This window comes from Neomonachus schauinslandi, chromosome 1, assembly GCF_002201575.2.
Source record: "Neomonachus schauinslandi chromosome 1, ASM220157v2, whole genome shotgun sequence".
Taxonomy (NCBI): Eukaryota; Metazoa; Chordata; class Mammalia; order Carnivora; family Phocidae; genus Neomonachus; species Neomonachus schauinslandi.
This window is the reverse complement of record NC_058403.1, coordinates 17,925,335-17,953,259: the sequence shown is the minus strand read 5'-3', so window position 1 is coordinate 17,953,259 and position 27,925 is coordinate 17,925,335. Positions and strand designations below refer to the sequence as shown.

The window sequence follows — 27,925 nt, the reverse complement described above, 5'->3', positions numbered from 1 at the left end:
GGAGATGAAAATGAAATATTTAAAATTAACTCAGTGATGGTTGATTAGATTAAAATTACACAGCTGGCCGTAACCATAACAGGAGTTCATGGTTAGATTTTTTTTTTCCTCATAAAAGCAAACTCTTGACAGGAGTGGGCAGAGATCCTTTTAGTGAGAAATGGAAAGACACATCTGTAGAAGAAACAAAACTATATACTAGATGTTCTGGCATCTACGAGATGTTCTGGCATCTATGAGAATTTGCACTTGTTGGGAACAAGGAGGGCGTCACTTACAAACTCGCCAACTGCAAGAAAGGGAAAACACAAAGGCCGCCTTACCTCCCATCTGCATAGTCTGTATCTGCTCCACCCCACCAGACATCTGAGTCGTCCTCCTCTGCATCCGCTGAGTCAATGTTGTCGCTTTCCTCAGCCAGTGGGCAGCATACAAATTCTACCCCTCGGAACTTGTCAATTCCACAAGGCAGCAACATGCCATAGTCGTGCAAATTGGTACTCTTCTCACTACAGGTCTACAGAAGGTAAGGAGAACACAGTGAGGGCGGGCAGAGTAAGAAAATCCCAAGTATAATCTTCAAAACAGAGACCCAATATATCAAGAACCAATTTCACAATGGAAAGGGCCATTTGCTGTTCTGAGTGGATTTACAAGTTTCTTTAGCACAGACTACTTTGGTACCCTTATTTTTTAACTATAGAGACATGTTGTTATACTACAGAAATTAGTAAAAACAACCGGAATGGAAACTCTTTAGGAAAGAGGATATGGAAGAAGCCTGCAGTGTGAATGGATATCAGAGAACCAATGTTCTGTGGTATCATTAGTGCATCAGGTAGACATGATGGATCCATGTACATCCCCAGCTCACTTCCACCTCCACTATACATGGAAGTTTCTCTCATGTGGACATCTTATTCTAGAAATTCAGACTCTCTTGGCTCACTTCCAGAATAACAATCCTGGGAAGAAAAGAAATTATCCTCTGCTATGAATCAAAACTTAAGAGTCTAAATTAGAGCTTTCTCCACCAACATCTTTTTGCTTTCCTGGGATTTGCTAAATTTGCACAAATCGAGATTAACATAAAGCTTTGAAGGCATCCACTGGTGACGGAGGAAATATTAATAATTCAACACGTATGGATAAAGAATGAAAATATTAGAGTGTATTTTGACCTCACAGGAATTGAAGTCATTTTTGTTTCTTAGTAACAAAAAAAATTTTTTTTTAAACTCAAGAACAAATGAAAATGAAGTTATCAGATGGGTAACCGAACTTCAAATTACCTGGTTTGCTTTCTTAAGATCCAAAAAGCTCTTAAACCTCCAAAACACATTTTTCTATAAGGAAAATTTTGTTTTACAGTAAATTGGAACATACTATTTTATAGAAGGGAAAATTAATGCTAATTCTCAAGTGGTGTTTTTTGCCTAACAACTTCAAAGCTATTGGAGCTGGATCAGGGTTTCTCACCCTCAGTACTATTGATATTTTGGGTCAGATAACTCTTGGAAGAGAGACAGAGGCAAGGCTGTCCTGTTCACTGAGGAACGTTTAGTAGAACCTCTGACCTCTAGCCCTCAAATGCCAGTAACACAACCCCCTCCAACTGTGACAACCAAAACTGTCTCCAGACGCTGGCTCACGTACCTGAGGAGGGATGAGGGAACAAAATTGACCCCATTTGAGAACCACTGAGCTAGGCAAAGGAGCCTAATTCTAGGAGACCGATCTTCCACAAAAATTATATACACTTAGTAGAAAAATTTCACAATATATCAAAGGGACAAAGCGGTTTTGAAGATGACAGTAAGTTACATTTTATGCTAATTACGTTATTTATCCACTTTTGCCAAAAGCAGGGGTCAACAAAGGTTAGGAATGGTGCCATAAAGATTCAACCACTATGGGAAAATGAAGGTGGTGGCATGGCGCGGTGAACACAAAATTGGATGCTGTATCCATTTAGATGGACTGGGGAACGCTGCGGTAGAACTGAAAGTAGCTTGTCCAATACCAACAGTTTCTAACTTCCTGTTCTACCACTGCATTCCCCAACAGATGATAGGAGAAAAGGTCAAATTATAAAAACTTGGTATACGACAAAAGAAAACAAGAGGTAAATAAAAAATAATTTGGGGAACAAAGGTACATTTTAAGGTTTATGGCAAGTATAAGATTATAGTGTCTAGTTTATAAAGCACATTAGGCACAGACACATAATAAATCTAACTAAATCTGTTTCTGATTCGTAAAAATTACTCGTGGGAAGTTTTTTCTTTTTTAAGTAAGAAATATAACTTATTCCTCAACACAGCTATGGCCTGAAAATATCTTCTAGGATGGCGTGACCCATGTCCCAAGGAAATCTTCACTTTAGGAGGGGGAAGAACGCATGAGCTGGTACCTCTTTGGCGACGGTGTGCCAGTGAAGGTGGGTTTCACACACATCCATCCTCTCCTGATGTAGGAATTTGCACTTGTCGGGAACAAGGAGGGCGTCACTTACAAACTCGCCAACTGCAAGAAAGGGAAAACGCTTCACGTCATTCCATCTGCGTCACAGGGCTCTTGTCCCTGGGTCCTTATCAAGGAAAGATGGGCTAAAAGACTTCAGAAGGTATACAGCTTTTTGAATGACCAAGTAATCAATCCAAGAAAGGCTGGTACCATTCGAATGTTGGGTCCTATGTCCTGAGCTCGGTTCCTTGCCACATCAACCTTGATGGTTAAATACTTCACCCATGTGTTAAGTGAAATCTATTTGATTACTATGAAGCTCTGACTGCAAAGTTAATCATACAGAGAGCTGCCATTCAATTGCAACAAGGGGAAAAAATGCAGAATAACACGAGGCAATCATTTGAGTGGAAACAATATAAGTAATTGGCCATCCCTCCTTCTTGGACATTTCATCTGTTTGTAAGCTAATAGAAAATGTAGCATTTTTCTACTTGCTAAACAAACAAAATCTAGGGGCGAGGCATATGTACAAATGGTTACATATGTGACACACACACGTTTAATTCAATTAAATTATGAACACTGCTTAGATTTTTGTTGTATTTTTAAAGAAAATGTATATCATGCAAATTCTTTCTAGCATAACTGGTACTGCAGACAGATATTACATAAAGTCCTACAAGAACGCTTACATTCTTATGAGGATAAAAGTTTGGATAATTACAGAATGTAAGCTATGAGCTTAATTTTTATTTGTTTTGTTCACTACAGTTACCCTAGCTTTTAGCATAGATTCTGCACATAGGAGGCAACAGATGTCCTGATGAATGAAGACATTCAATGCTGTTATAGAGGGGCGCCTGGGTGGCTCAGTCGGTTAAGTGTCTGTCTTCCGCTCAGGTCATGGTCCCAGGGTCCTGGGATTGAGCCCCACGTTGGGCTCCCTGCTCCGCGGGAAGCCTGCTTCTCCCTCTCCCTCTGCCCCTCCGCCCACTTGAGCTCTTTCACTCACTCGCTCTCTCTCAAATAAGTAAAATCTTAAAAAATAAAATAAATGCTGTAATAGTGATGAAGACGGTGCTGAGGCTACAAAGTGAACATATCCACTTAGGTACACCGGGAAAGAACTCAAAGTAGAAACAACATCACAGATGATTCTACAGGGATGAGGAGGGGTATGCCGTGCAGAAAATGAATGGAAGCTCCAAGATGTAAGGACAGCATCTGTCTTAACATTGCACTCCTGATCCCTGGCCCAGTTCTGGCGAACGTGACCATCCTGGATAGACGGATGGATGAATGGCAAAAGGCAGTTCAAAATGAGGGCACATCCTGTGTAAAAGAGAGGAAAAAGAAAGGGCGAGGCGTATTTGTAGAGGAGGCGAAAGTCCAACATGGCTGGAACACCACTTTGGAGGCAACAGAAGCCAAAAGATACTTGAAACAGGAATGACATGCTCAAGTTTGTTTTTCAAATAAACTCTAATCAAGTTTGCGTAGGGAGACCGCTGAGTAGGGCGCTGCCGTCCTTCAGGCAAGACAGGCAAGAACATATTTAAACCAACGACCCCAAATAAGGAGGGAATACAAGCTCTCCACACTCCAGCAAGGAACGATTTTTTTTTCTTTCACAGCAGGTTAACACCACATTTTCTGAAAAGGAGCATAAAGAGTGATGAAGACCTTGAGAGGGGGAAGGAAAAAACCCTTTTCTATTCCCGTTACAGAAAAGGGTTCTTTTAAACTTCGTGTCCATAAGGGCGTTTAAACTTGAGTCTGTTTCTAGCTCAAACACGCAAGATGCCTCATGATATTTAAGGACTTATTTTAATAAATAGTATTTAGATAAAAACCTAAGCGAATCATAGGGGATGAAGAGCCCTTCATCTTGTCATTCCTTAAATCTTTAAGACAAGGTGTGATGCCCGCAGCATGGTACTGTGAGTCACAGAGAATGCAGGAATTATGAGATGTGAGGCCCTCAGAAGGCTGCTTGTGGGAAAGGAACCCACGAGTCCTAGAAGCCTATGGCATGGCAGTGGCACCTCATGGGCAACACTGCACCTCAGCTCCACAACAGCTGTGCGACCGACCTCTTACAATATCAACCTCACTTCCCAGCGGAGAAATGCCTGCCAAGAAACGTGTCTACGGCCACCTGCCCTCAGCAGATAATAACCTCGCCCCAGAGATGAACATTAAGATACACAGTTTAGGGAAAGAAAGAATAATGCAAGTGACATCACATTTTTTCCCCTTTTACTTTGACACAGAATACTAGCAAACAAACCACAACCACCAAACTAAATCCCACATGAGATGGAGAATGGAAAATAAAAGTAATCTTATCCAAAGCCTATACATCTTCCCCAGCGGGACTCTTCATGGTTTCTCAGGACAGGCAATCAACTGCAGCTGGTTGCTGGAGTGGTGGGGGGTGGGAGGGACGGGGTGGCTGGGTGATGGACACTGGGGAGGGTATGTGCTATGGTGAGTGCTGTGAATTGTGTAAGACTCATGAATCACAGATCTGTACCCCTGAAACAAACAAATTGTTTAAAAAAAAAAAAAGATAGCAGGAAGGGAAAAATGAAGGAGGGGAATCGGTGGGGGAGACGAACCATGAGAGACGATGGACTCTGAGAAACAAACTGAGGGTTCTAGAGGGGAGGGGGATGGGGGGATGGGTTAGCCTGGTGATGGGTATTAAAGAGGGCACAAACTGAGGGTTCTAGAGGGGAGGTAGGTGGGGGTATGGGTTAGCCTGGTGATGGGTATTAAAGAGGGCACGTACTGCATGGAGCACTGGGTGTTATACGCAAACAATGAATCATGGAACACTACATCAAAAACTAATGATGTATGGTGATTAACATAATAAAATTAAATTAAAAAAAAAACCAGAAACAAAAACAAACAAACGAACAAAAAGAATACTTGATACCTCAGTGTCCTGATTTTCCAGGCCACACAAGAGGCAGGAAGTGATCAGAAGCTTGAAAATGGCTGCTTCATTTATGGGCTCTGGTCAGTCAAATCATAATGCCGTACTTACAAATGTCTGACACACTAAGTGATTTTTTTTTTTAAGTTTACAATTATTGGAAAGATTAAATGGCTGGCCCAAGGCTATTAAATGAGTTCATGAGACCATCAGGAGCAGGTATCAGAGACTCTCAACCTTGACCTTGCAGCATAAACTGGCTAATAGCTGACAAACAACAGTGACGGGTACTGGGGAGGGCACGTTCTGCACGGAGCACTGGGTGTTATACGCAACCAATGAATCATGGGACACTACATCAAAAACTAATGATGTAATGTATGGTGATTAACATAATAAAATAAAATTTAAAAAAATCTATGATACACCAGGTGACATATGGGAACTCTCTGTACTCTCTCCACTCAGTGTTGCTGTGAATCTAAAATTGCTCTAGAAAATAGTTTTTTAATTAAAAACAAAAAACCTAACAGTATGTACTTGGGAGTTTCCCTATAAGACTATGTATGCTTTTATTTTTAAAATAAACCTTCTGGTTTCTTTGGTCTGATCCTTCAGGTAAAACACACACACACACTCACACGCACACACTCACACACGCACAATTTTTAACAGAATTCAGGTGAAAGAGATCAAAATGAATTAGGTACCATAATGAGAATTCCTGTTCCTGTTTATGCTGACCTCTGGGACATTTGGCACCATTTAATCCTAGTGGATAAATTCATCAATATATACTGTGCAAGTTTATCGATAAGCATACCACCTGGTCTCTTATTTAAAAAAAAATTACAATTTGTATCACACACACACACACTCCAACTGAAAGGGGATTTTCAAAAGCTAATGAACAAGATCTGGGCTTGGCCAAAAAGTCTTGGCAAGATGAATAATGCTGTCCAGTTCAATTGGGACTCTGCAGGCCTTAATCCACTGGCTCTTTGGTGGTCTTTGAGAGGATTATGTAGCTCAAATTACCTCATTTTGCAGATAGGAGGCAAAGAACCCAGGTCAAGTGGCTTGCCCATAGAGCCAACTGGCGGTGGACACGGTCTAAAAATTTGGGTCTCTGGGTTCTCCATCCAAGAGTGGGAACTCAACTCACTGTCATTTAAACTCTGGTGGAAATTAGTTATTTGCCAAATTCCCTTTGGCTTTTACCAAAGGAGATTCACTGTTAGACTACAAAATGCTCAAACGTTATCATGTATAATGCAGTCTATTTGACAATAACACTAGGTTTAAATTACCTAGCAAGCCATATAAAATAGCTGGGAATGCACTGTATGGCACAGAACAGGACGCGCTTCGAGACCTGATGGGGTGCTTTCTCTCACATGCCAAGTGTGGTCCGAAGGCCGAGGCTGGTGCAGGTTTTCAATACCAGCCTCACGGTCCGGGCTATCCCAATCTTTCTGTACTGCTGTCCTTAGCATGGTGGCTTTTGCTTTCCTGTTCCGTGGTCGAAAATGGTCACAGTTGCATGCAGGAAACAGGAGGAACAGGCCAAAGCATGATGGTTTTCTGTCTGGGTTTTTTTTTTTTTTTTGCCCTCACACAACTTTGCTCTTTCCCATGCATGGACTCCCTCCCTGTTTTCTACATCTCTATGCCATGATTATGTCATCTGGCCGCAGTCAGCTGCAAGGGAATCCGTGAGAGTATTTTCAGCTGAGCACATTGTCACTGTGAACAAAAAAAAAATCTGGGCGTCTTTTACAAAGGAAGAAGTGGAAATAAATATCAAGTAGGCAAGTACCAGAGTCTCCAATATCATGGAATTAAAATACAGGAATGTAGTTTTCCATTTCTTTACACTGCCTTTTCAAAAGACAGATAATTCCAGGAAGAAGACAGAAGTGAATATGAAGTGCTACAACTAAAACCACCAAATCTCTGAATTCATGGCCCAGGGAGAAATTCGGGGGAGGGGGGGTGTGCAGGTTGTCAGAGCAAAGAGCAAAATCGTGCACAGCTGAGACTGCTCAAGTGTTCAGAGTCAGAATGGGATTGCACAGATTGATTACAAGATCCCAGAACCATACATAAGAACTTCAAGGTACAGAGATCTTAGAATTTAAAAAAAACAATGTTTCTATGAACTCGCGAAGACTAAAGTGGTGTTGCCCAGAATCATGGGGAACAAACGGTGGGAATGTCTGAGGTCTAGGGCCTTCTGCCCAAGGGGTGTCCTTTCTTCTTGATCCCTCAAGGTAAAGAGGAGGGGTGCCTGGGTGGCTCAGTCGTTAAGCATCTGCCTTCGGCTCAGGCCATGATCCCAGGGTCCTGGGATCGAGCCCCGCATCAGGCTCTTTGCTCAGCAGGAAGCCTGCTTCTCCCTCTCCCGCTCCCCCTGCTTGTGTTCCCTCTCTCGCTATCTCTCTGTCAAATAAATAAATAAAATCTTTAAAAAAAAAAGAGGTAAAGAGGATTCAGGAAAAGGGGATAAGAAGGGGGGTCGGGGTAAGAATGTGCCGGCAACGTTATCACTGAGTAATGGCAAAGCGCGTTTCCTTCCTTGTGCTATACACTCCACCAGGAGGGATGAGACATGGCCCGGATCTGGCTCTTGAGGTAAGATGTGGACAGTTACAGCAATTCTGAACTCTGTGCCTAGCACTCACTTAGCTGCTTCGGGGACATCATCTCACACCGGACTCGGAACCATGCACTGAGGTGGTTGCAATGATCTCACTGCCTAAGGGCAGAAGGTGAGCCTGATGAGTTATAGAATCAGCCCAGGTCACATACAGAGTAAATGGTGGAGCTGGGAAAAAGATGAGTTAACAGCCAGATAGCACTCCACTCAGTGCCTGCAACAAAGGTGCTCAACTATTTACTTTTATTATTATTATTATTTCCCCCCAGTATCCATTCATCAACCACTACTGTTTCTCATATTAATACCGATTACGGTCAGTAAGAACAGAAATAACTACTCTTCATTGTTCACTGATCACCTATTATGCTCCTTCTGAAGGTAGTGAGGTTTTAGTCTCAGGACATTATCACCGTCCAGTTAAGAGTTCTACAGTCCTACGTTTGAGCATTGCTTATGATGTAATGGATAATGGTCATGGCCAATCCTGGTCAACACAGTGGGGTGGAGTCCCTATGAGCACAGAATCCGTGTGACCAATCTTTTCACCTTCTGTGCTGGGCTCTGCTCCTGGCTATAAGGGGTGGGGTTTCCTGGGATCCCCCCTGGCAATCAGTACTTCATCCACTAACTCTTCATTGCATACTTTCTATTTTTAGTTAATGCTGAGATACAGTAGTGAACAAAACAGATGGAACTAAATGAAATTCTAGAGGGAAAAGATAAAAAAAAATAAAACAAATGGTAATAAACACCATGTAGATAAAGCAGAGAAAGGGACAGGGATGGGGAGGGGGAGTGTCATGCAGAGGAAGTGAAATTTTAAATAGAGTAGTCAGGGAAAGCCTCACTGAAAATATGGCATTTGAGGAAAGGCCTAAGGAAGTGAGGGAACAAATCATCAAGATATCAGTGGGAAGAATATTCCTGGCAGAGGAAGGAACAGTGCAAAGGTCCTGAGGCAGGAGCGTGCCTCATGAGTTCACAGAATAGCCAGGAGACCAGTGTTGTCAGAGAGGAATGACGGGGAGGAGGTCAATGGGTGAGTGAGAGCGGACTGTATGGAGCATTAAGCATTGTCCACACTCTGGCCGAAACCCTGAGTAACACAGGAGGACTCTGGAGTGGTTTTCTAAGTGAGTTATTCTTGTTCTACAGGTCAAGATTGGAAGTAAAAAGGCCTGGTAGGGAGCTGCTGCAGTAAACCAGGTGGGAGATGACAGAGTCTTGAACCAGGATGGTAGCAACAGAAATGGTGAGCAACAGTAAGATTCTAGATGTAGTCTGAAGGTAGAATCTAAAGGATCAAGTAAGGGCATAAGAGAAAGAGAGTCAGGATCTAACTTGTTTCTATTCCAGTAGCTAGAGGATACTTTATGCAGAAGATGATGGAAAACAGGTTGGACAAGACCCTTCCATTTGTCCCTCATGGACGTGCAGACAGGTGAACACCCTCAGTTTATGTGCTTGTGACCCTACACTCCTACATACATGCATATCAAAACGAGAACCGTAGGTAAGTGTTTAGTCAGGCAATTTTTTTTATTTTACCATTTCAGGGTCTTACTCCATGGACACTTTTTCTTGAATTTGGTTCTTTACGTACCATTATTTTCTAACTTTCACATGTTATCAAACAAACAGAAATTTTTCTGGGAGGCATTTGTGCTCATGACATGGGAAGAATACTTACAGGGTAGCCAAAATATTTCTCAACAAACCTCCTCATGGGGTAAAACGGTGGTAAGTTTTGCTTCAGAGTGAGGAGTCACTGGGTTCTCCAAGAGAACAAAGGGATGAATTACATACTGCTTTAAGAACTGACGGTTGGCTACCACCACCAATTCATTCTAACTATTACCAGATAGCAGCGGGAACACACAGCCTTCTTCACCTCAGAACTATTTGCCAGAGGGCAGACACTAAAAGGATCACGCTAAGGTAAAGTCAGAAAAAAAAAAAAGAAAAAGTGAAAACCAGAAGTTTCACTTAAATTGTCTCTCTGATTATTCAAGTGAAGGGAGCACAGCCTTATATACATATGTAAATGCTGGGGTGGGTCCAAGACAGAAATAGTGTTTGACCAAGGCTCTGAATAACACTGGTCTCAAATAATGAAAACAGTTGCTCGCTCTGTCAGCTGAGAGGGCCCAGGGGCTAAGGCAGTCTGGTAGCAATGAGCGCACCAAGCTTCCGAGATCAGACGACATCAGGCGTGTTTCAGGGTGGTATGGTGCTAGACTCACATCTTGGTTTCTAATACCATTCTCCAATAAGAGGGAACCAGGGCTCCTTGGAGAAATGGCTGATTCTAGGATTGGTGCAGGACAGACACAAGATGAGTCTGGAGCATCTTGTTCAGAAAGGAAAAAAAAAAAAAAAAAGAAGCTATGTCCAATAAGCACAGGAGCCAACTAAAAAAGCTCCCAATGGCTGACAGAGAAATAATATGAGCCATAAAATATACAAAGTAGTACTGGATTATAACTCAATGTATTCGTAAGTCGAAATGACTGAATAAATAAATAAACGGGTGGAAAGAGACTAATCTGTGAAGAATTCCAAATAATCTACATAGACACTCTGCTCTCAAAGAGGTGAAGCATAAATCTCCACTCCTTAATTGTAGGCTCTGCGGGTGACTTCCTTCCTGAGTATAGCGCACAATGTGGGAACAGGGAGTAACTTTACATTGGAGAAACCTGACAAACACTACTCCAGCCATCATGGTTGATATCAACAGTGACATTCCAAGTTGGTAATATGTGCACTTAATATGGGATGAAAAGGGCACTTTACTCCTGTGGTCTTCTTTCCAAAAAACCCATAACCCCAGTCTAACCATGAGAAAATTCCAACACAGGAGCATCCAGCAAAATACCTGAGTGATACTCCTGGAAACTGCCAAGGTCATTAACAACATGGAAAGTATGAGAAGTCATCACAGCCAAGAGGAGGCTAAGGAGATCTGACAACCAAATGGAATGGGTTTCCTGAATGGGATCTTGAAAATTAAGAAAATCTGGGGCGGCTGGGTGGCTCAGTTGGTTAAGCGACTGCCTTCGGCTCAGGTCATGATCCTGGAGTCCCGGGATCGAGTCCCGCATCGGGCTCCCTGCTTGGCGGGGAGTCTGCTTCTCCCTCTGACCCTCCCCCCTCTCATGCTCTCTCTATCTCATTCTCTCTCTCAAATAAATAAATAAAATCTTAGGGAAAAAAAAGAAAATTAAGAAAATCTGAACATCGTATGGACTTTAGTAATGACAATGTCTCACAACTGGTTCATTCATTGTAACAAACATACCGTATTAATGGAAGATGTTGATAAGAAGGGAAACTGGCTGACGGGGTATTTGGCTATCCTCTCAATTTTTCTGTAAGTCTAAAACTTAAAGTTTTCTTAAAAACTTTTTTGGAAGTCTCCATTTAAGATTTCATACCTATTTGTCTCTGCATCAACATTCTGGCCTTCAAAAGTGTGTCTGTGAGAATACTCTAGCTGAAAAGAAACTGGGGTTAGAAAATCTTGCTAAGCATGGGCTTCTCTTCGATGGCATTTATAATGACTAGAGAGAGCTTGGCTTTCGATTTTCTAGGCAAATCTCTCCCTGAATCATTTGTGTGATGCGCAGTACTTAAATTCTATTTCAGAATAATCCCACATATCAGTAAGAAAGGAGATGCTTTGCTTTCCAAGTTTAACCTTGTCTTGGAAATGTAAACATAACATCATAGAATTCAATTACCCTTTACAAATGAGCAATTTCAGGCTTAAAGACTGATTCCTGTGTAGCTCATAACAGAGTCAGGCTGGACTCCAGGCCTAGCTGAACTGTAATGCTCACTACACCCCAGTAAAGTATTACAACATTCCACAAATTCTGCATTACAGCTTCCTGGCCAACCGATCCTAGATTAGCTAGGCTACATGGGCAGCTTTTCCTGTTGCCTCTCTCTTACTGTATTACTCATATTCTTGGTTTTATCAGTAACGGGGCTTCTTTGTTACTTACACTTGTCATCATTCCAACATCAGTTAAAAGATGGAATTATGAGAATGATGGTTGTTAAATCTTTCCAGATCAGGGGTGTGCAAACTCTGGTGTGCTGGATTTTAATACAGACTCATCCTCCCTCTCACCCCAGCACCAGGATCCCAGCGCCTCTCACTCTGACACCTGATCTTGGCTGTGTGGGACGTGCCTGAAAAATAGACCTCCCCAGAGGGATTCTGATTTAGGTGGCTCATCGATCAAAAGCTTCAGCGCAGACACGGATCGCCTGGGGATGTTGTTAAAACACAGTTTCTGATTGGACAAGTCCAAGGGGGGACCTAGTCGGCCTGCGTAACAAGCTCCCAAGTGAGTCGATTCAGCTGTTTGTTCAGGTAGCAAGGGTCTACTTAAGGTAATCCATTATAACTAATCTTATTAAGGTGTTTTTTTTTTTTTTTTTTTTTTTTTTTAAGTTACAGGTTATTAGGAAACACTTTTTAGAATGGCTTTTCTTTTCTTTTTCTTTTTAAGTAGGCTCCACACCCAATGTGGGGCCCAAACTCACAACCCTGAGACCAAGAGTCACACACTCCACTGACTGAGCCAACCAGGCACCCCTGGCTTGTCTTCTCCTTTTTCTTTTCACTGTGTTAGAAGACACATAACATAAAACTTACCAGTTTAGCCATTCTTAAGTGTATAGTTCAGCAGTGTTAAGTACATTCAAGTATTGTATAACCAATCTCTTTTCATCTTACAAAACTGACATTATACACATTAAACGATTCCCCTTTTCCTCTGCCCCCAGTCCCCACTCCACTGTCTTTACGAACGTGACGAATCTAGGTACTTCATATGACTGGAATCATAAAATATTTGTCTTTTTGGTGACTGGCTTGGTTTGTCCTTTTAAAAACATATAATCAAATCCTTCCTGCCTTCCTTCTGTAAGCCTGGGTCTTGTCCCATAGATTTCTCATTCTGGCACAATTTTAAGAGTGGAGTGCCTTTTCACAAGCCCTGAGAGCCAACTTGCTCCCGTTTTGTCTTTTGTTTCTTTATAAGAGAATAGGGTAGAAAGAATTCTGTATTTGAAGGCAGAAGGGGAGAAAATGACGCAGCAACTCAGGAGGATTTAGTGATTTCCGTGTATGAAAAGGTGAGGCTAACGATATCTCCGGGCCACAGAAGCTCAAATAGGATGCGGGACAAGGATAAACATTAAAACCTAAAACGATTTGGTTTAATTTTAAGAGATCATCTCTGCTACCACTCAGGACTGCGGAATACCACTGTGCACCCAGTTCCTCGCAAGGCTACAAAAGAACAAGCCACAGTCCCGCACAAACCAGTACAGAGCAGCACTGTCCAAAGTTGATGCAAGCCATGATGGCAGTTTTAAATTTCTAGCAGCCACATTAGGAAGGTCGATTTTAGTAATAGGCTTTATTTAACGCAGTATATCCTAAACTTTGCCATTTCAACGTGCAATCAATGTAAAAAAATTATTACTAAGACAGTCTACATTCTCCCCGCCACTCCCCAGACTCTTCAATAACTGGTGTCTCTTTTCCACTTCTGGCACACGTCAGTTTGGACTAGCCACGTTCCAAATGTTCAGCAGCCACATGGGGCTAGCGGCCCACCATTGGGCAGCACTAGCTTAGGGTCAAATTTCAGAGATCAGGAGTATCTTTCGAGGAGTGATGCGTTGAATGTGGATAGGTTGAGGTTATGGGGTAAAATCTGAATCCAGAGATACAGGCCTCAACGGAGAAATCAATCTTAGGTTTGAATACACTGAAGAGACTGTATTCACAGATCTTATATGCTATCAGAATGCCACACATTTTAATCACTGATAGGAGTAGCACTAAAATTCAATTTGTTACCACCATTAAGCCTATTTACCAGCAAACAGCCCTTTCCCCTCATTTCTCTTTTTGCAGTTCTCATACTTTTAATTTTTATTTATAGAGTGTGTGATGAATTTGGAGGTGGAAATAAGGCAGATTTCCTTTACACCCAAACCCACTCATCTCTAGCCTCGCTCAGTGCTGGATATTGAGAGTTGAACTGAAAAGCAGATAGTGTGGGGCGCCTGGGTGGCTCAGTTGGTTAAGTGTCTGCCTTCAGCTCAGGTCATGATCTCAGGGTCCCGGGATGGAGCCCCGCATCATGGGGCTCCCAGCTCAGTGGGGAGCCTGCTTCTCCCTCTGCCCCTCCCCTCCACTTGCGCGCAGTCACGCGCACACGTGCTCTCTCTCTCAAGTGAATAGATAAAATCTTTTAAAAAATGAGAAGCAGATAGTGTGGGGATAGCCTCCTAGATTCTTTATTTTGTCTCTTGAAAATACAAGTATCCTCACTGGCTGCCTTCTCCTAATACTTTCTTTCTACCTTACTAAAATATTCATAGCCTGATAGATTTTAAAGATGCAATTAATTAGGGTTATATATGGGGCTTTTAAAAAGCCACATAATTGCTAACAAAATACCAATCAGGCTGATGCGCCGTGAGGCCAGAGAACCATCAGTTACTATCCAAACCTTAAATTATACAGAGAGGTAAAAATACACAGCCTGTTTTTTCCACATACCATACTCAGAAACCCACGTGTGAGGTAGGCTATCATCACAACAGGAAGAGGCATTTTCACCGATAAACTTCTCAACAGAGCTGGGGACTGTCACTTCCAAGCCCCTGACTATACCTTCCAACACATTACCATCGGCCTAATCCTCCTCAGGTCTTCTCTAAAGGTTTATAGCAACAAGCACATTCAACTGCTCTCAAGTTCGCTGTCCGTTTTCCCTACCACAGCATTTTGCTCCTTAAATTCAGTCCTCTCTAGCTTTCCAACTATGGAGACAACATCTGTTCTTCCACGCGCTGTCTTAAGCTACTTGTTCTTTCCCTTTCACTGATTCATCTTTTAATAATTCTGATTTTAAAGTTAAGACATTGCCCTCTACCTTCTACTCCTACCTTCTCACTCAGATATAGTCGGCCCTTGAACAGCATGGGTTTGAACTGAGTGGGTCCACTTGCACGCAGAGTTTTTTCAACAAATACAGTACAGTACTGTAAATGTACTCTGTCTTCCTTATGATCTTAATAACATTTTCTTCTCTCTAGCTTACTTTATTGTAAGAATACGGTATGAATAATACACATAACATATGAAGTTAACAAACAGTTATCAGTAAGGTTGCTGGTCAAGAGTAGACAACGAATAGTTAAGTTTTGGGGGAGCCAGAAGTTATATGTGAATTTTTGACTATGCAGGGGCTCAGCACCCCTAATCCCCATGTCGTTCGAGAGTCAACTGTATATCACCCATGTCTAGGAATTCAACAACTTCCTCCACTCTTTCAGTGATGACCTTTCAGTTGATATTTCCAGTCCCTAGCTGGACACCTACTTAAGAAGGTATTGCTTTTAGCATATGTACACCTGACCATGAAACTTTAGAACTGTAGCCAAAGAATAAGCGATTCCTCATTGGGTCAAACATCTATCTTATGTGGAAGCAAGATAAGGGAAGAAAAACAACAGTCAACAATTTGGGGGAACCAAACATGGTGGGGACTGCTAAACAAATTGACTTGGTTACAAAACCCAGGTCCCCTTTCTCACTTAACTAATGCCTCTACTTTCTCAATTAATATTTGCCACTATTTCATATCCTAAGCCCCATGGTGGTACCTCAACTACTCTCAAACTATCCATATTCCTGAAGCTGGACCTCAGATCATGTCACACGAAGAAATGTTCTGAAATGCTTAACTCTGGTAAACCATTTCGTGAGCAGAAACTTACCTTCTAGCTCTCCCCACTCCTTTCCACCTGCTCCCACGACTCATGACCCTGCGTCCCTGGACTCTTCATCACTCATTAAGGTCAGCAGAGGATGCTTCCCTGCCTTCCCTCCATTTCCCTGCCAGTTTGGCCTGGGACACATAGCACGTACATTCATCACCAGTGCTTATAACCAGCTAGCTACCTCCCCGTGTGCTCATGATGCCCAAACTAGACAGTTCCCAAACTAGTTGTTCCAGCTTCTCTCTCTTGTATGCCTGAGATTCCTAATACCCAACTGCCACACTGTGCTCCCAGACAGCTTATTAAGTGTCCCTTCTGGATTCTCTTGTAACAGCCTGGACTCGAAATGTCCAGCTTTAGTTGACAATGGAGTTGTCTCCTTACGATCAGAGGAATAAATACTGATTTATTTTTCAGGGGTTTTTCCAACTCAAAACTTCTCAGGAAAGGAAAAAAATATATCCTAAAAGATGCAAAGCTTAGGGCAAAAGGAACTAGATAAAGAGAGAATTCAACAGGAAAAACAAAAAGACGTTACAGCATTTAACAAAAGAGCTTGCTATGCTATGGTATTTGGAATTAGCACAATCTTCTACTGGTACCAGAACATTGCTAAGTCCTCAAAGCTTTTGTTAAAACATAGAAAAAAGGATTAGAGTTCTGTCACTGTACTTGCAACACTCTGTAGGGAAGAAGGACATAATATCTAATAGAATAAATATAATAAGGATACATGATTCATTAAGCTCTTTAATAAAAATATGTTTTAGAAATTTACCCAGTTCCATGGAGACGTGTTTCAAAAATCGTGATTTTTTTTTCAATGGGGATGGGGCCCAGCTAAATTAGAATTCTCCCTGTCTTATCACTCCTCTGTGGACTTAGAAATTGCCACTCTGATTTGTAAACAAGGCTTAGTTTCATTATTGTAAATCAATCTGCCGGGGCTTACCACTCCTGAGAGAACTGAAATAATTGAATTTCTGGACTTCTAAGGAAGAGGGTTTGGGACAGGAACTTAACACATTAAGGCTTCCAAGGGGTGTATCACACACTGTTTAGCAGAAAACTCCCCCTGGAAAATTCAGATCCCATGTCTCTAATCCAGTATCTCATGGCTTCTAAGACTGGCCAACTAAGCTATCTGTCTACACCTGCTAATACTCACAAGTAAAAGCTAAGAAATTCCTGTGAATCTCTGTGATAATGGAACATAAAGCCCACATTATAACAAATAATGGACCCGATTTAAAAAAAAAAAAAGGCAATACTGTAATCTCTTTAAAGGTAACTTAAAAAACCCTAGAAAAATCTAAGGTCAGTTAAAGGATACGCAAAATCTGAGCCTACTAATCAGAGCCTTCCACAGTAACGTATCATGTCTGTATTGACAAAACTCCTTATGTCATGTGCGAGAATGAGAACAAGGCTATTCTTAAACCTAGTAATTTTCTTTTATCACTACAACTTCAATCATGGATGTAAATGAAAATTTCTGCTCACTTTGCTACTTTTCTGCTTGAATGAATTTTATAACGAAAACGTCTGTTCTCTTCCGACAGAACACAACTGTCATTCAAACTTTACACACCAGGCAAAGAGCGAATGCATTTTTCCGATGCCAAATCATTTAGCTGTGTGTCACCACAAGCTGCAGTGCACAGTGAAAGATGCTGCAGTTTAAAATTCTCTCAAGCAAAAGCAAAAGCATCAGATAGGTGCATTCAGGCTTTAAACATTCTCAGACTCCTTCTTCCCGACTCAACACAGCCGGCCCCGCCCTCCCTTCCTGGCCCTTGTCAACCAGAAAGCGTGGAACTGTGCCAAAGCCCATTCCATGACCCAAATGGTCTTCCAGGTCAATAATCCAAAGTCACATGAAAACTCCATCTTCAGTAGACCTCTCCAGGGAGCAAATATTTTGAAGAGCAAGCATTCCAGGCACGCAGAAGCTCAGCCTTTAAACCAAACTAAATCTTAACTAGTTTTTCAAAGGGAGGCCCTGTTGTACATAGAAGGCACATAAAAGTGTTGGAGGAAGGCAGATCTCTCATTTAGTTTTCACATTTATAAATGAGGAATTTGTGTATGATTAAGGCTTATCATTATAGGGGGTAATTCTAGGGTATTTCTCATTCCAAATAATACAGTTTCTGTCTTTCGCTTAAGATTATAAACATGGCTAAAATGTAGATTAGAGGAAAAATCATACTTAGGGTCTCAGTTGTTTTAACCCGGAAATGTTGTGGTTTTAGAAAAAAGCTGAGGGCAGACTTTTGATTTTTGGTAAGAATACTGGTTATCACAATCTTCTAAGGAAAGTAGAAATGATTTGCCATTTTCTGGGCAAACGCAGACTTTCTAGTAATGTGTAAGGCTAAAAGGGCACAGGATCTCCATTACCTGAGTTTAAAGTGATCCATTTCATGGTTTAATGCACTGTTTATTCAAAGGCATGTCTGCCTTTCTCCCAGTCAAAAGAAACAAAAGGTCAGTTTCCTCTCTTGGCTTGACACCCCTCCTACTCATGTCATTCATTATACGGTAATTCCAGATGTTTCATTTTTGGTTGATGTTCAAACTGTCTGGATAGCTGGCTATTTACATAAAGATATATCTATCTATCTATATATATATTTCAAGACTATAGATCAGAGGCTACCTTTTTGGAAAAACAGAGCTAATGGCATGAAAAGCCAACTATCACAACCAAGTAAGTATGAAAGACATCTTTGATAACAGTTCTCATGTACAAATGAATATGCATTAACTGCAACAAAAAATAACATTTTTACTCATTTAGACTGTTTGATATTCCTACATTAGGACAGTTTTCCATGTTTTGCTTTCAGAAGCAATTAATTCTCTTCTTTCCAGTTACACTTTTAGCACAAATGTAAGATATCCTCACAGTGGAAGATGCTAATTCCAACACTGAGATCACAGCTATATGTATCTATTTAGCTATATATATAGCAAAAAACTTATTTAAAGTGTAATTAAGAGACAATTTTGCTTACACGTCTATCTTCATTTCTTTTTTTTTTTTTTGAGGTTCAGCCTGTCATCCATTTCTTGACTTCTATAATTATATCCTCCATTTCTTTAAAAAAAAATGTGGAAGTGAATACATAAACAGTCCCTAGGGATATAAGCTTGATTCATTGTATTCTTGCTATTAGTTGTCACTGACTGTGATAAAGCAGAACAACCAAACAACCCTTGATTCTGGTGTATTGATAATTACAGCCAAATACAGGGTGTATTTCTGCATCAATATCAGAGTTTCTACATTAAACCCATTCAAATCCAATTAATTCTTCTGCATGAAATCCAGGGTCCAGGAGACTTTTAAAAGAATCTGAAAACAATCCAATCCTTTGCCTAAAACAGATCTGTATCCCAAACGGTACAATAAACTAACAGAGAAAAATGGAATAGGCATAGTCCATGCTCATATAGTCTTCATTTAATCTGAAAAACCCAAATTTATCATTGATTGATTACTGATAGGAAACTCACATACACCACAGATGAAATGTCCATATGAGCTAAGAGCTAAGGAACAAGGCTAATTATCAATACTCTGGGAGTCACACGGAGTCTGATGACCAGTAAATACTTGGGAGGCCTGGCCTGGATTAATAATTAATAGCTCAAGAATCATCAAGCCAGCCCTTCAGGAGCCACTGTACTGATGAGGTTCCCTGGTAAGTTACTTGTATTGCAAGAGAATGAACAATCCAGGAGGACTCCTATAAAACGCCAGCCAATATGGAGGATTTTTCGAGTGGGCTACAGAAAAAGGAGCCAGAGAAGGAGAATGAGAGTCAGCTGAGAGAAAAACAGAAGCACCAGTGTAATAATGGTGTGGGAAGAAGACAACCGACCAACAGGGTTAGATACCACTGTGAGGTTAGAGATGACAGAGAAATGTCTGCTGGATTTGATGAGAAAGCCAGCAGAGAGCCCATTCCATGGAGTTGAAGGGAGGGATGCCTGATAACAGCTGGCTGGGAAGGAAGCGAGAATTAGGAAGGCAAAACAGAAATGGCTGACTATCCTGTCAAGTCAAGAAGCGCAGCTGTGAGTGGGTAGAGCGACGGTGGAAGTTAAAATTAAAGACGGTGGAAGTTAAAGAAGTTAAAGGTCAGGCACCCTACCTGACCCCAGTCAGGGTCAACTGACTGGGTGGCTCAGTCAGTTAAGCGTCTGACTCTTGGTTTCGGCTCAGGGCATGATCGCAGGGTCCTGGGATGGAGCCCCACATCGAAATCCATGCTCAGCAGGGAGTCTGCTTGAGATTCTCTCTCTCTCTCTCTCTCTCTTCCTCTGCCCCTCCCCCCACCCATTTTCTCTCTAAGACAAATAAATAAAATCTTAAAAAAAAAAAAAAGATGTGGGTTCAAGTAACTAATGTGAGGGCCCAGGGGTCTCCAATGAATAGGGAAATATGAGGAGGCTAAAAATTACTGACATATGAAGTAAAATGAAGGGTCTTTTCCCAAAGGTACTTACAAAGTCAAAGACTGTAGACAACACAGTTAAAAAAAAAAAAAATCTACTGAAGGGGCGCCTGGGTGGCTCAGTCGTTAAGCATCTGCCTTCGGCTCAGGTCGTGATCCCAGGGTCCTAGGACTGAGCCCCACATCGGGCTCCCTGCTCAGCGGGAAGCCTGCTTCTCCCTCTCACTCTTCCACTCCCCCTGCTTGTGTTCCCTCTCTTGCTGTCTCTGTCAAATAAATAAATAAAATCTTAAAAAAAAAAAATCTACTGAAGAACATATGTGCACTGGTTCCCATGAATTTAGACTCAATTGAGAATTCTAAGAACTTAAAAAATGAGAACAAAGGTGGAAAAAGAGAAATTATTTAAATGGCATAACTTCTTGGCACACTGAACATGAGTCCCCAGTGTATTAAATACACTTAGAGAATACAGAACATCATCGTCCCTGACTGACAATTCTAAGTTCTCAGTAAAACAAGAAGAGGGAGCCACATGACCCACTCATAGGAATCTAGCAATTCTGAGCTGATAAGGACACCACACAATAAAGAAGGGGGATCTTCAGTGACAGCCAAACCTTTGGGATATAAACACACACAAGGGCGTACGCCATATTCTTAGCAAACTAGTTAATACTAAAGGGTATGGTTTAGGGAAATGTCAGCTAGGAGACACAGTCTTGAAAATGCATGTACCTAATCAATAAACCAATAGGATGACCCCAAATTTTAATGTCACATAAAGATTTACTTACATCTACACATCAAGCGCCTACTAAACACCATATACATCTCTTACTAAAGGCATTTAAATAGGATAGTAATTAATGGTTAGTATTCAAAAATATGACCCTAACTCTTCAGATACAACATGAGAATCTGAAAGAACTTTCCGAACTCCATCACCATTATAAATGATATTTAGAAGTGGGTTTCTGCTAAAACAATCCTTTATTATTAGAATTAAAAGCCAAGGATAATGGAACTATCATGAACTAATCTAAATGGTATGTTTTTTCTCTGAACACAGATGCCTCTGGCATATGCTGGCTTTAAACCAGGCATGTGGAGAACAGGTTAGACCCCCGTCTCCTAGAGATAAGCATTTAATATACTTTTATCTGGATCCCAGAAAAACTTGGTTTCTTCCTAATCAGAGATTCCTGTGTTGACTTTTTGGTTGTTAAATAAAACCTGCCTTTCCTCTGTTGATCAATACTGGGTAAAGTAAAGTAACTGACATTTACTGTAACCTCAGAGATTCTTTTAGGCATGTGAAACTGATGCTTTATGCCCCTTCCTTTCCTTGCCTAGTGTTTGGGCTACTCCTTCTTTTACTTTTCCTTCCTTTTCTCCATATTCACATTAAATCCTCCATTCAAATCATTCCATAGGCAGCTACTAAGTACCTACTCTGTGGCACGACACCCTCAAAGCCCTGGGGATATTTCAGTGAATGAAGCAAAAGTCCCAACTGCTGCAGAGTTTACATTTCAGGCAAAAAACCAAATTTTTCCAAATTTATGGTCACTAAGGGAAAACATTCTTAGTCTTCAGCTTCATGTACCGTTTATCCCCAGGAAAGCTCTACAATTATTCTCTGTCCCATCAGGCCGTCAAATCCACTGGTTGCAATACTTTCTCCCAACCTATTATCCTCCTATGGGTTTGCCAGTAAAATCTGAAAGATAATGAGGAGCTATATTGCCAGGTTACTACAGTTTATGGAAATATTACTCCAGAGTAGAAGCGGGTTTTTTTTCCCCCCCCCTACTCCAACTGTATCACCTTTTAAAAGAACTGATAGAATAAAAGAATTTATCCTGATGCACAGAATGTACACTGTAACAAGCACTAAAAAAATGGGTATAGCTCGCAGGTGATTTTAGCGTATTAATGACATGCGCAAGATCAATAAAACCACACTGAATGTGAGACAGGTTTCTGGACACCACATAAAATAGCCAAAAAAACTTCATGTCCTCCCAAATAAAAAAGGTGATTTCTGTACTATTCCAAACTTCAATAATTGACCCTCTTAGTTCTGTTCTAATTTTCCAACATTATGCACCAATACTACCAACACAACTACTGTCCTTGGGACCTTCCCATGCATGTTTGCTAATTCATGTCTCTTCATTGTCTCTACATACGCCTTAGGAAGGATATAATGCCTCCCTCTGGAGATGCTTCTCTCATACGCTCCAGCTCACACTACCATCATCTGCCTAACTCCTGTTTTTACACCAATCCCTCATCCTACTTATACAGAAAATTCATACTGTCTGGCCATGAAGTGGCAGGTTAATTAAGGCTGGGACTTTAAACAGATTTGTGGTAAGGGGAAAACTTCCAGAGAAGAGGAGGTTACTTTTGATCATGCTGAGTTTGGTTCCTCAACATGATCAAACACCTATCACTAAATTAGAAAAGATCAGCTGATTTCCAGATCGAAAAAGATCACAAATACAAACCTCTACAACAACTAACATCGTGACAGTCTGCCCTACATTCTGCAAAACAAGTATAAAGGTAATTTTATATCTGTACAGTCATAAATTAAACCCAAGGAAAAGCAAACATCTCATGAAGTCGATACATACCACACAAGAAGCTCAGCTATTAAATCAGAGTTTAGCTTTATCCACCTCAAAGTTTAGGCAGCTAAATAAGGACATTCCTCTAACGGTAATGTGACTTGCAACTTTCAGTTTTAAAAGAAATTTCCTACATCAGAAAAACTGCCTGGGAGCCTTAAACTCGCCTTCTTCCTGCCACAGACCTACTTGATAAATTTCTCCACAGCAGGAAGAGGTAATAAAAACCACTGACTGCCATCTCATTTAGGGGTCACTTCTGCTACCTACTCTTCCTCTCCCCCCATTTCTGAATTCTGTTCTTAAATAGCGGTTTTTCTTGATTTTTTTCCACTGTAGGTCGGTCTTCTTGCCATGACAGTGAAATTTCACACCTGAGCCCATCCCCTGGGCAATGATGATGTATTCTTTCTTTTTATGTTACAACTTTGTCACTTTTCACCTTTTGCGTTTTCTTTTTCTGGAGTTAACACTTGCCTCCATTTTAAAATTTGCTTTATTTTCTGTGCATCCTTCAGGCATGCCCCTCTTCCAAAGTCTCCAACAGTACTCTGCCACCACTCTAAGCATAGGCAAGCCCATCGGGTAATGCATCAGTGCCATTTTTATTCCTGGAGAACTGCTCCCCCAGGGACCCTCCCATTCTCCTCCACTGTGGACTGGATGCTCTCCCAGGGCCGAGCAGCCATTGCCATGGGACTTCCCTTCACCATCAGGTTTCAAAGCTAAAGCCTGAAACTCACAGGCAGGAAAGATAGGGGTGGGTACGGGAGGAACAAGCAAAAAAAGACTCCTGGGACATATCTCCAGTATGAGTTAAAATTTATCATGCGATGTGGAGAAGAGGGAACGTTTAATGAAGCCATTCAGATTAAGAGAACTTATCCTTAGACTCTACAGTAAAACAAGTATTGAGGGTTTTCTGGGTCAAGTACTAAAATCTAAATATCTCATAGGATCCTCTGATACTGAAACTGAAGTACATCTTAAGCCAGGCTTTAGATTCACTGTCATCTTTATGTCACTTCCTACATTCATGATGTTTTTTTGTGTCACTATTAAAAACGAGCACACTTTTTCTCCTCAATGCTTTTCAGTTAATCCTTTCATTGTGTACAAACATCAAATTACTTTTAAAAAATGCACTGAAATACTTGAGAGAAATCATTTTCCTTAATTTTACTTCCGTATTCTTGACATAATTAACTCTTCCCTTCACAATAAATAGTTACTACTTTAATGGGTACTATTTAGAGATATTACAAAAATAAGCGGTACCTAATGCACAGCATTAAAACTGAAAAACCTGAAGTCCACAAAAAAGAATTTTTTAGTTCTTTTCCTAGGGAAGAAATATATCAGAAATTTCCTATCATTGGGGCGCTTGGGTGGCTCAGCTGATTGAGCAACTGACTCTTGATTTCCGTTCAGGTCATGATCTCAGGGTCCTGGGATCAAGCCCTGCATTGGGCTCTGTGTTCTGCTTGGGGATTCTCTCTCTTCCTCTCCCTCTGCACCTGCCCCCCGCTCTCGTGCTTGCTCTCTAAAATAAATAAATCAATCTGTTTAAAAAACATTTCCTCTTATTTGTGATGGCATTAAGTCTATGTCTAATATGGTTTACATATTATTTACTTCACTTTTTAATGTAGTCCACTAATTAAAATATAATGAAAACTGGGGTTTCATGGTGAGGGTCTAAGTTAATTCAGTGAATTCCATTTTTTATGCTGGGTTTAACCACTTTCCTGCGCCCCAAGGACCGTAATCAGAGCTGTCTGCACCACTCTAAATTTTTCCCTTATGTTTTATATTTGCCTTCTTTTGCAATTATTCGCATGGCACAGAACACGGAGCCCTAAGTCCCCAAAAATCTTGCACAAGTTTTGTTGTACACAAATTGTATTTTTTACTATAGCATTTTGGAAAGTTATTTACTGCCTAGAACAGTAAGCAAAATCAAGACAGGATGATCTTAAGTGTGTTATTTATCTTGGGTAATACAATGATGAGAACTGAGTTCTAAAGACAAAAAGGGAAGTCCGTTTCCTTTCTCTGCTGGAGGAAGTGACGCTGTAGGAGGTGACCCAAGCCACTCCACCTGAGAAAGGTGTTCACAAGTTACCAGAGTGGAAAGAGAACTTCTGGATGAAAGTCAATTTCTTTCTTGTTTCCTCACCATAATCACTTGTAATCAGAGGAAGACAAAATTTCCACGACAAAAGGTACAGCTTGAGGTTAGTTGGAAACATTATGGTTCTTCATATTAAGTTTATGTTAAAACAACAAACTGATGATTTCCAAGACTGAATTACATAGATGTAACTAGGAAGCAGCTGTTTTCTGGTTGGCACAGAAAAGTAAATGCTTCAGACCCTCAGATCTGGTAGGACAGTAGCAATTCCAAATATTCGGAGAGAGAAACTAAAAAACTCAAAATAACATATCCATTATATTCAGCTGAAGTATTATTAAATCTATAGAGGCATTTTTATCTTTTTAACCAACTGAGCCACCCAGGCGCCCCATTTTTGTCTTTTTAAAATAAAGTAGGGGACAATGTGAGTATGTGAAATTTAAGTTACATGACTTTTTTTTACTTCTTGGATGCCAGTGTCTATCTCCATATATGAAAAATAATTAAAAAGCAGTATCAAAAAGAAATTAAACACAGAATACGCTTTTCATGAGGTTAGCTGTTCATTATAAAAGCTGACAGTAAATATAGGGGCTGTAACTCACTCATATGGAGAAACTATAATAATCTCAATTTTTTGATTTTCATATTCCAGTACCTCTTGGAGAGAGCCACAATGCGCATATACAACTAGGAGTCCAACTCAAACAGTGCTGGTATTTCATACCAAGAAATGGCAAAACATGAATAACCAGAGTAGCAGGATGTGCCTGAGTAACTATTCACCCTTCTTATGACTGAATTATTAGCTTGAAAAAAAAAAAATGACCTACTCTCAAAAATTCCAACCTTAGTTGCCAAGAGCAAAAGTACCATGGGTATACATAAAACACGTATATATTCAATAACAGCCTCAAAATAATTGTTTAGATGTACATTTAAATTAAAAAATATCATAATAGTATCTATTAAAAAATGAATGAAAACAGCAATGCTTTTTAAAAATCACTACCTTTAATCATGATCAATGACCATTCTTCCTGAAACAGTGAACCATGTTCTATACATACTCTGTACGGTCCTACCTTCAGGATTTTTACTCATCCTTTGTCTAAATCCCCAAATTAAGATATCCTCCAGGCTTGTCCCAGTCCTTGAAATTCTGGCTCAAATGCTACTTCCTGCTAAGTCTTCTTTAAATTTCTCAGCTGAAACTCCCCATACCCATTGCTCAACTATAACCTGTAAAAGAGGAGGGACCACAGTTTAACTATCTCCTTGGCCACACATGTAGGTAGTGGATACTTACACAATGTATATATATTAATTATACTTTTTATTAGTCATTTTTATTTCTCTGTGAATAGTCCATTGACTGTTTCTCAAGTTGGAATTTAGAGAAAACATTATTCTAAATAGTCCCTTTTATTACTAACAAATAATAGAAATTAGATTTTTAAACTTACTATCAATAAAAAAAAGTAGCTTAATGGAGTATATCTTTAAACTCAGAATCATACATCAGTATTAAAAATTTCCTTCATATGTTGATATAATTAAATAGCACACGTGTATTTTATTAAAATGACTACAAGATTTGCAAGACATTCAACCAAGAACTGATTACAAAAAGAAAACAAATGACTGCACAGTATTCACCATGATGTTCATCACAGCACCACTGATAACCACCACCACCACAAAATAAGTCACCAGAAGTAAGGAACAGACACATTACAGGGTCTGGTATAAGGTTAGTTTAAAAACTGTACTTCCCAAGATTATTTAATTTCATGAATAAAGTAGTATAAAAGTGCGAGGTGAAAAAAAGTTCATAAAACAAGAAACAAGAATTACATAACTGTGAAAAATACTAAACGCAAACTACATGCAAAAAAACACAGACTGGAAGCAAGTTGTTATTTCTCAGTTGTGGCTGCATTTTCTCAACTTGGCACAATGAACATGTATTACTTTTGGAATCAGAGAAATTTAAGGACACAGTTATAATTCTTAGCATGTCCTACAAAGGAAAATTCCTGTTAACCCCACACTATTCACTTTTCAATGCATCACTGAGAATCACTGGAATAGTACCACTGCGAATAGACAGATTTCTTTTCTGTGCCTACCATCTGGGGCCTGCCCCAATGAATTTTGTGTTTTAATAAAGCAGTGACAGCAGAGCACCCCACAGGGTAGAGCAGGAGATTTTCAAAAATTATTGTTTTTCTTTATAATAACTAATGTTACTTAATGACTCTTGAATATTATCTCCAGCAAAAAAAAAAAGACAAAATTAAAGATTTAACTATGTAAATCATTCATGCTATCCTAGCTCTTACCCCAGACAAAACACAAGTTGTTTTAAGTTCCAGAAAGAAGACAGAACAGCAGGTACCATAATTAAAACAAGAAGATGAAACTAAATTGGAGTTGGAGACAACAAAGATCACTAATTTTTTCAAAATTTGATTTATTAAAAAAAAAAAATCAATGTTTTCAGCTCAGTCTGGAGCCAATATAATTAGTGTCAATGGGGAGCCGGCAGAAAGGGGAGGGAGATTTAATCACTGGTGATGGCGGATGACCTACCCAGAAGGAAATCATTTCTGTACATTCTCCTACTTACCTAAATGTCCTTCCTCACTCAGAAGCCATCTACAGGGAGAATGTAATTTCTTCCCATTCAACAATCTGCCCTGAAAGAAATGTAGCTCCCATATACAAATTTGGAGGGAAAACAAGAAAAAACAAGATCAAAGCCCTTTCTGAAGAATTAGTAATGAT

The 27,925-nt window shown here is 40.3% G+C and overlaps 1 protein-coding gene across 7 annotated transcripts in view; it reads right to left on the bottom strand.

Moving 5' to 3' along the window:
* LOC110570121 (amyloid beta precursor protein) overlaps positions 1 to 27,925 on the bottom strand; it is a 257,792-nt gene that overhangs the window by 147,160 nt on the left and 82,707 nt on the right. For all 7 annotated transcript variants that reach the window (XM_021678092.2, XM_021678094.2, XM_021678095.2 and 4 more), the window contains exons 4-5: positions 2,414 to 2,526; positions 324 to 517 (exon numbers count right to left, since the gene is read on the bottom strand). In XM_021678092.2, the coding sequence (XP_021533767.1) occupies positions 324 to 517; positions 2,414 to 2,526 (307 nt within the window). The remainder of the gene's footprint in view (positions 1 to 323; positions 518 to 2,413; positions 2,527 to 27,925) is intronic.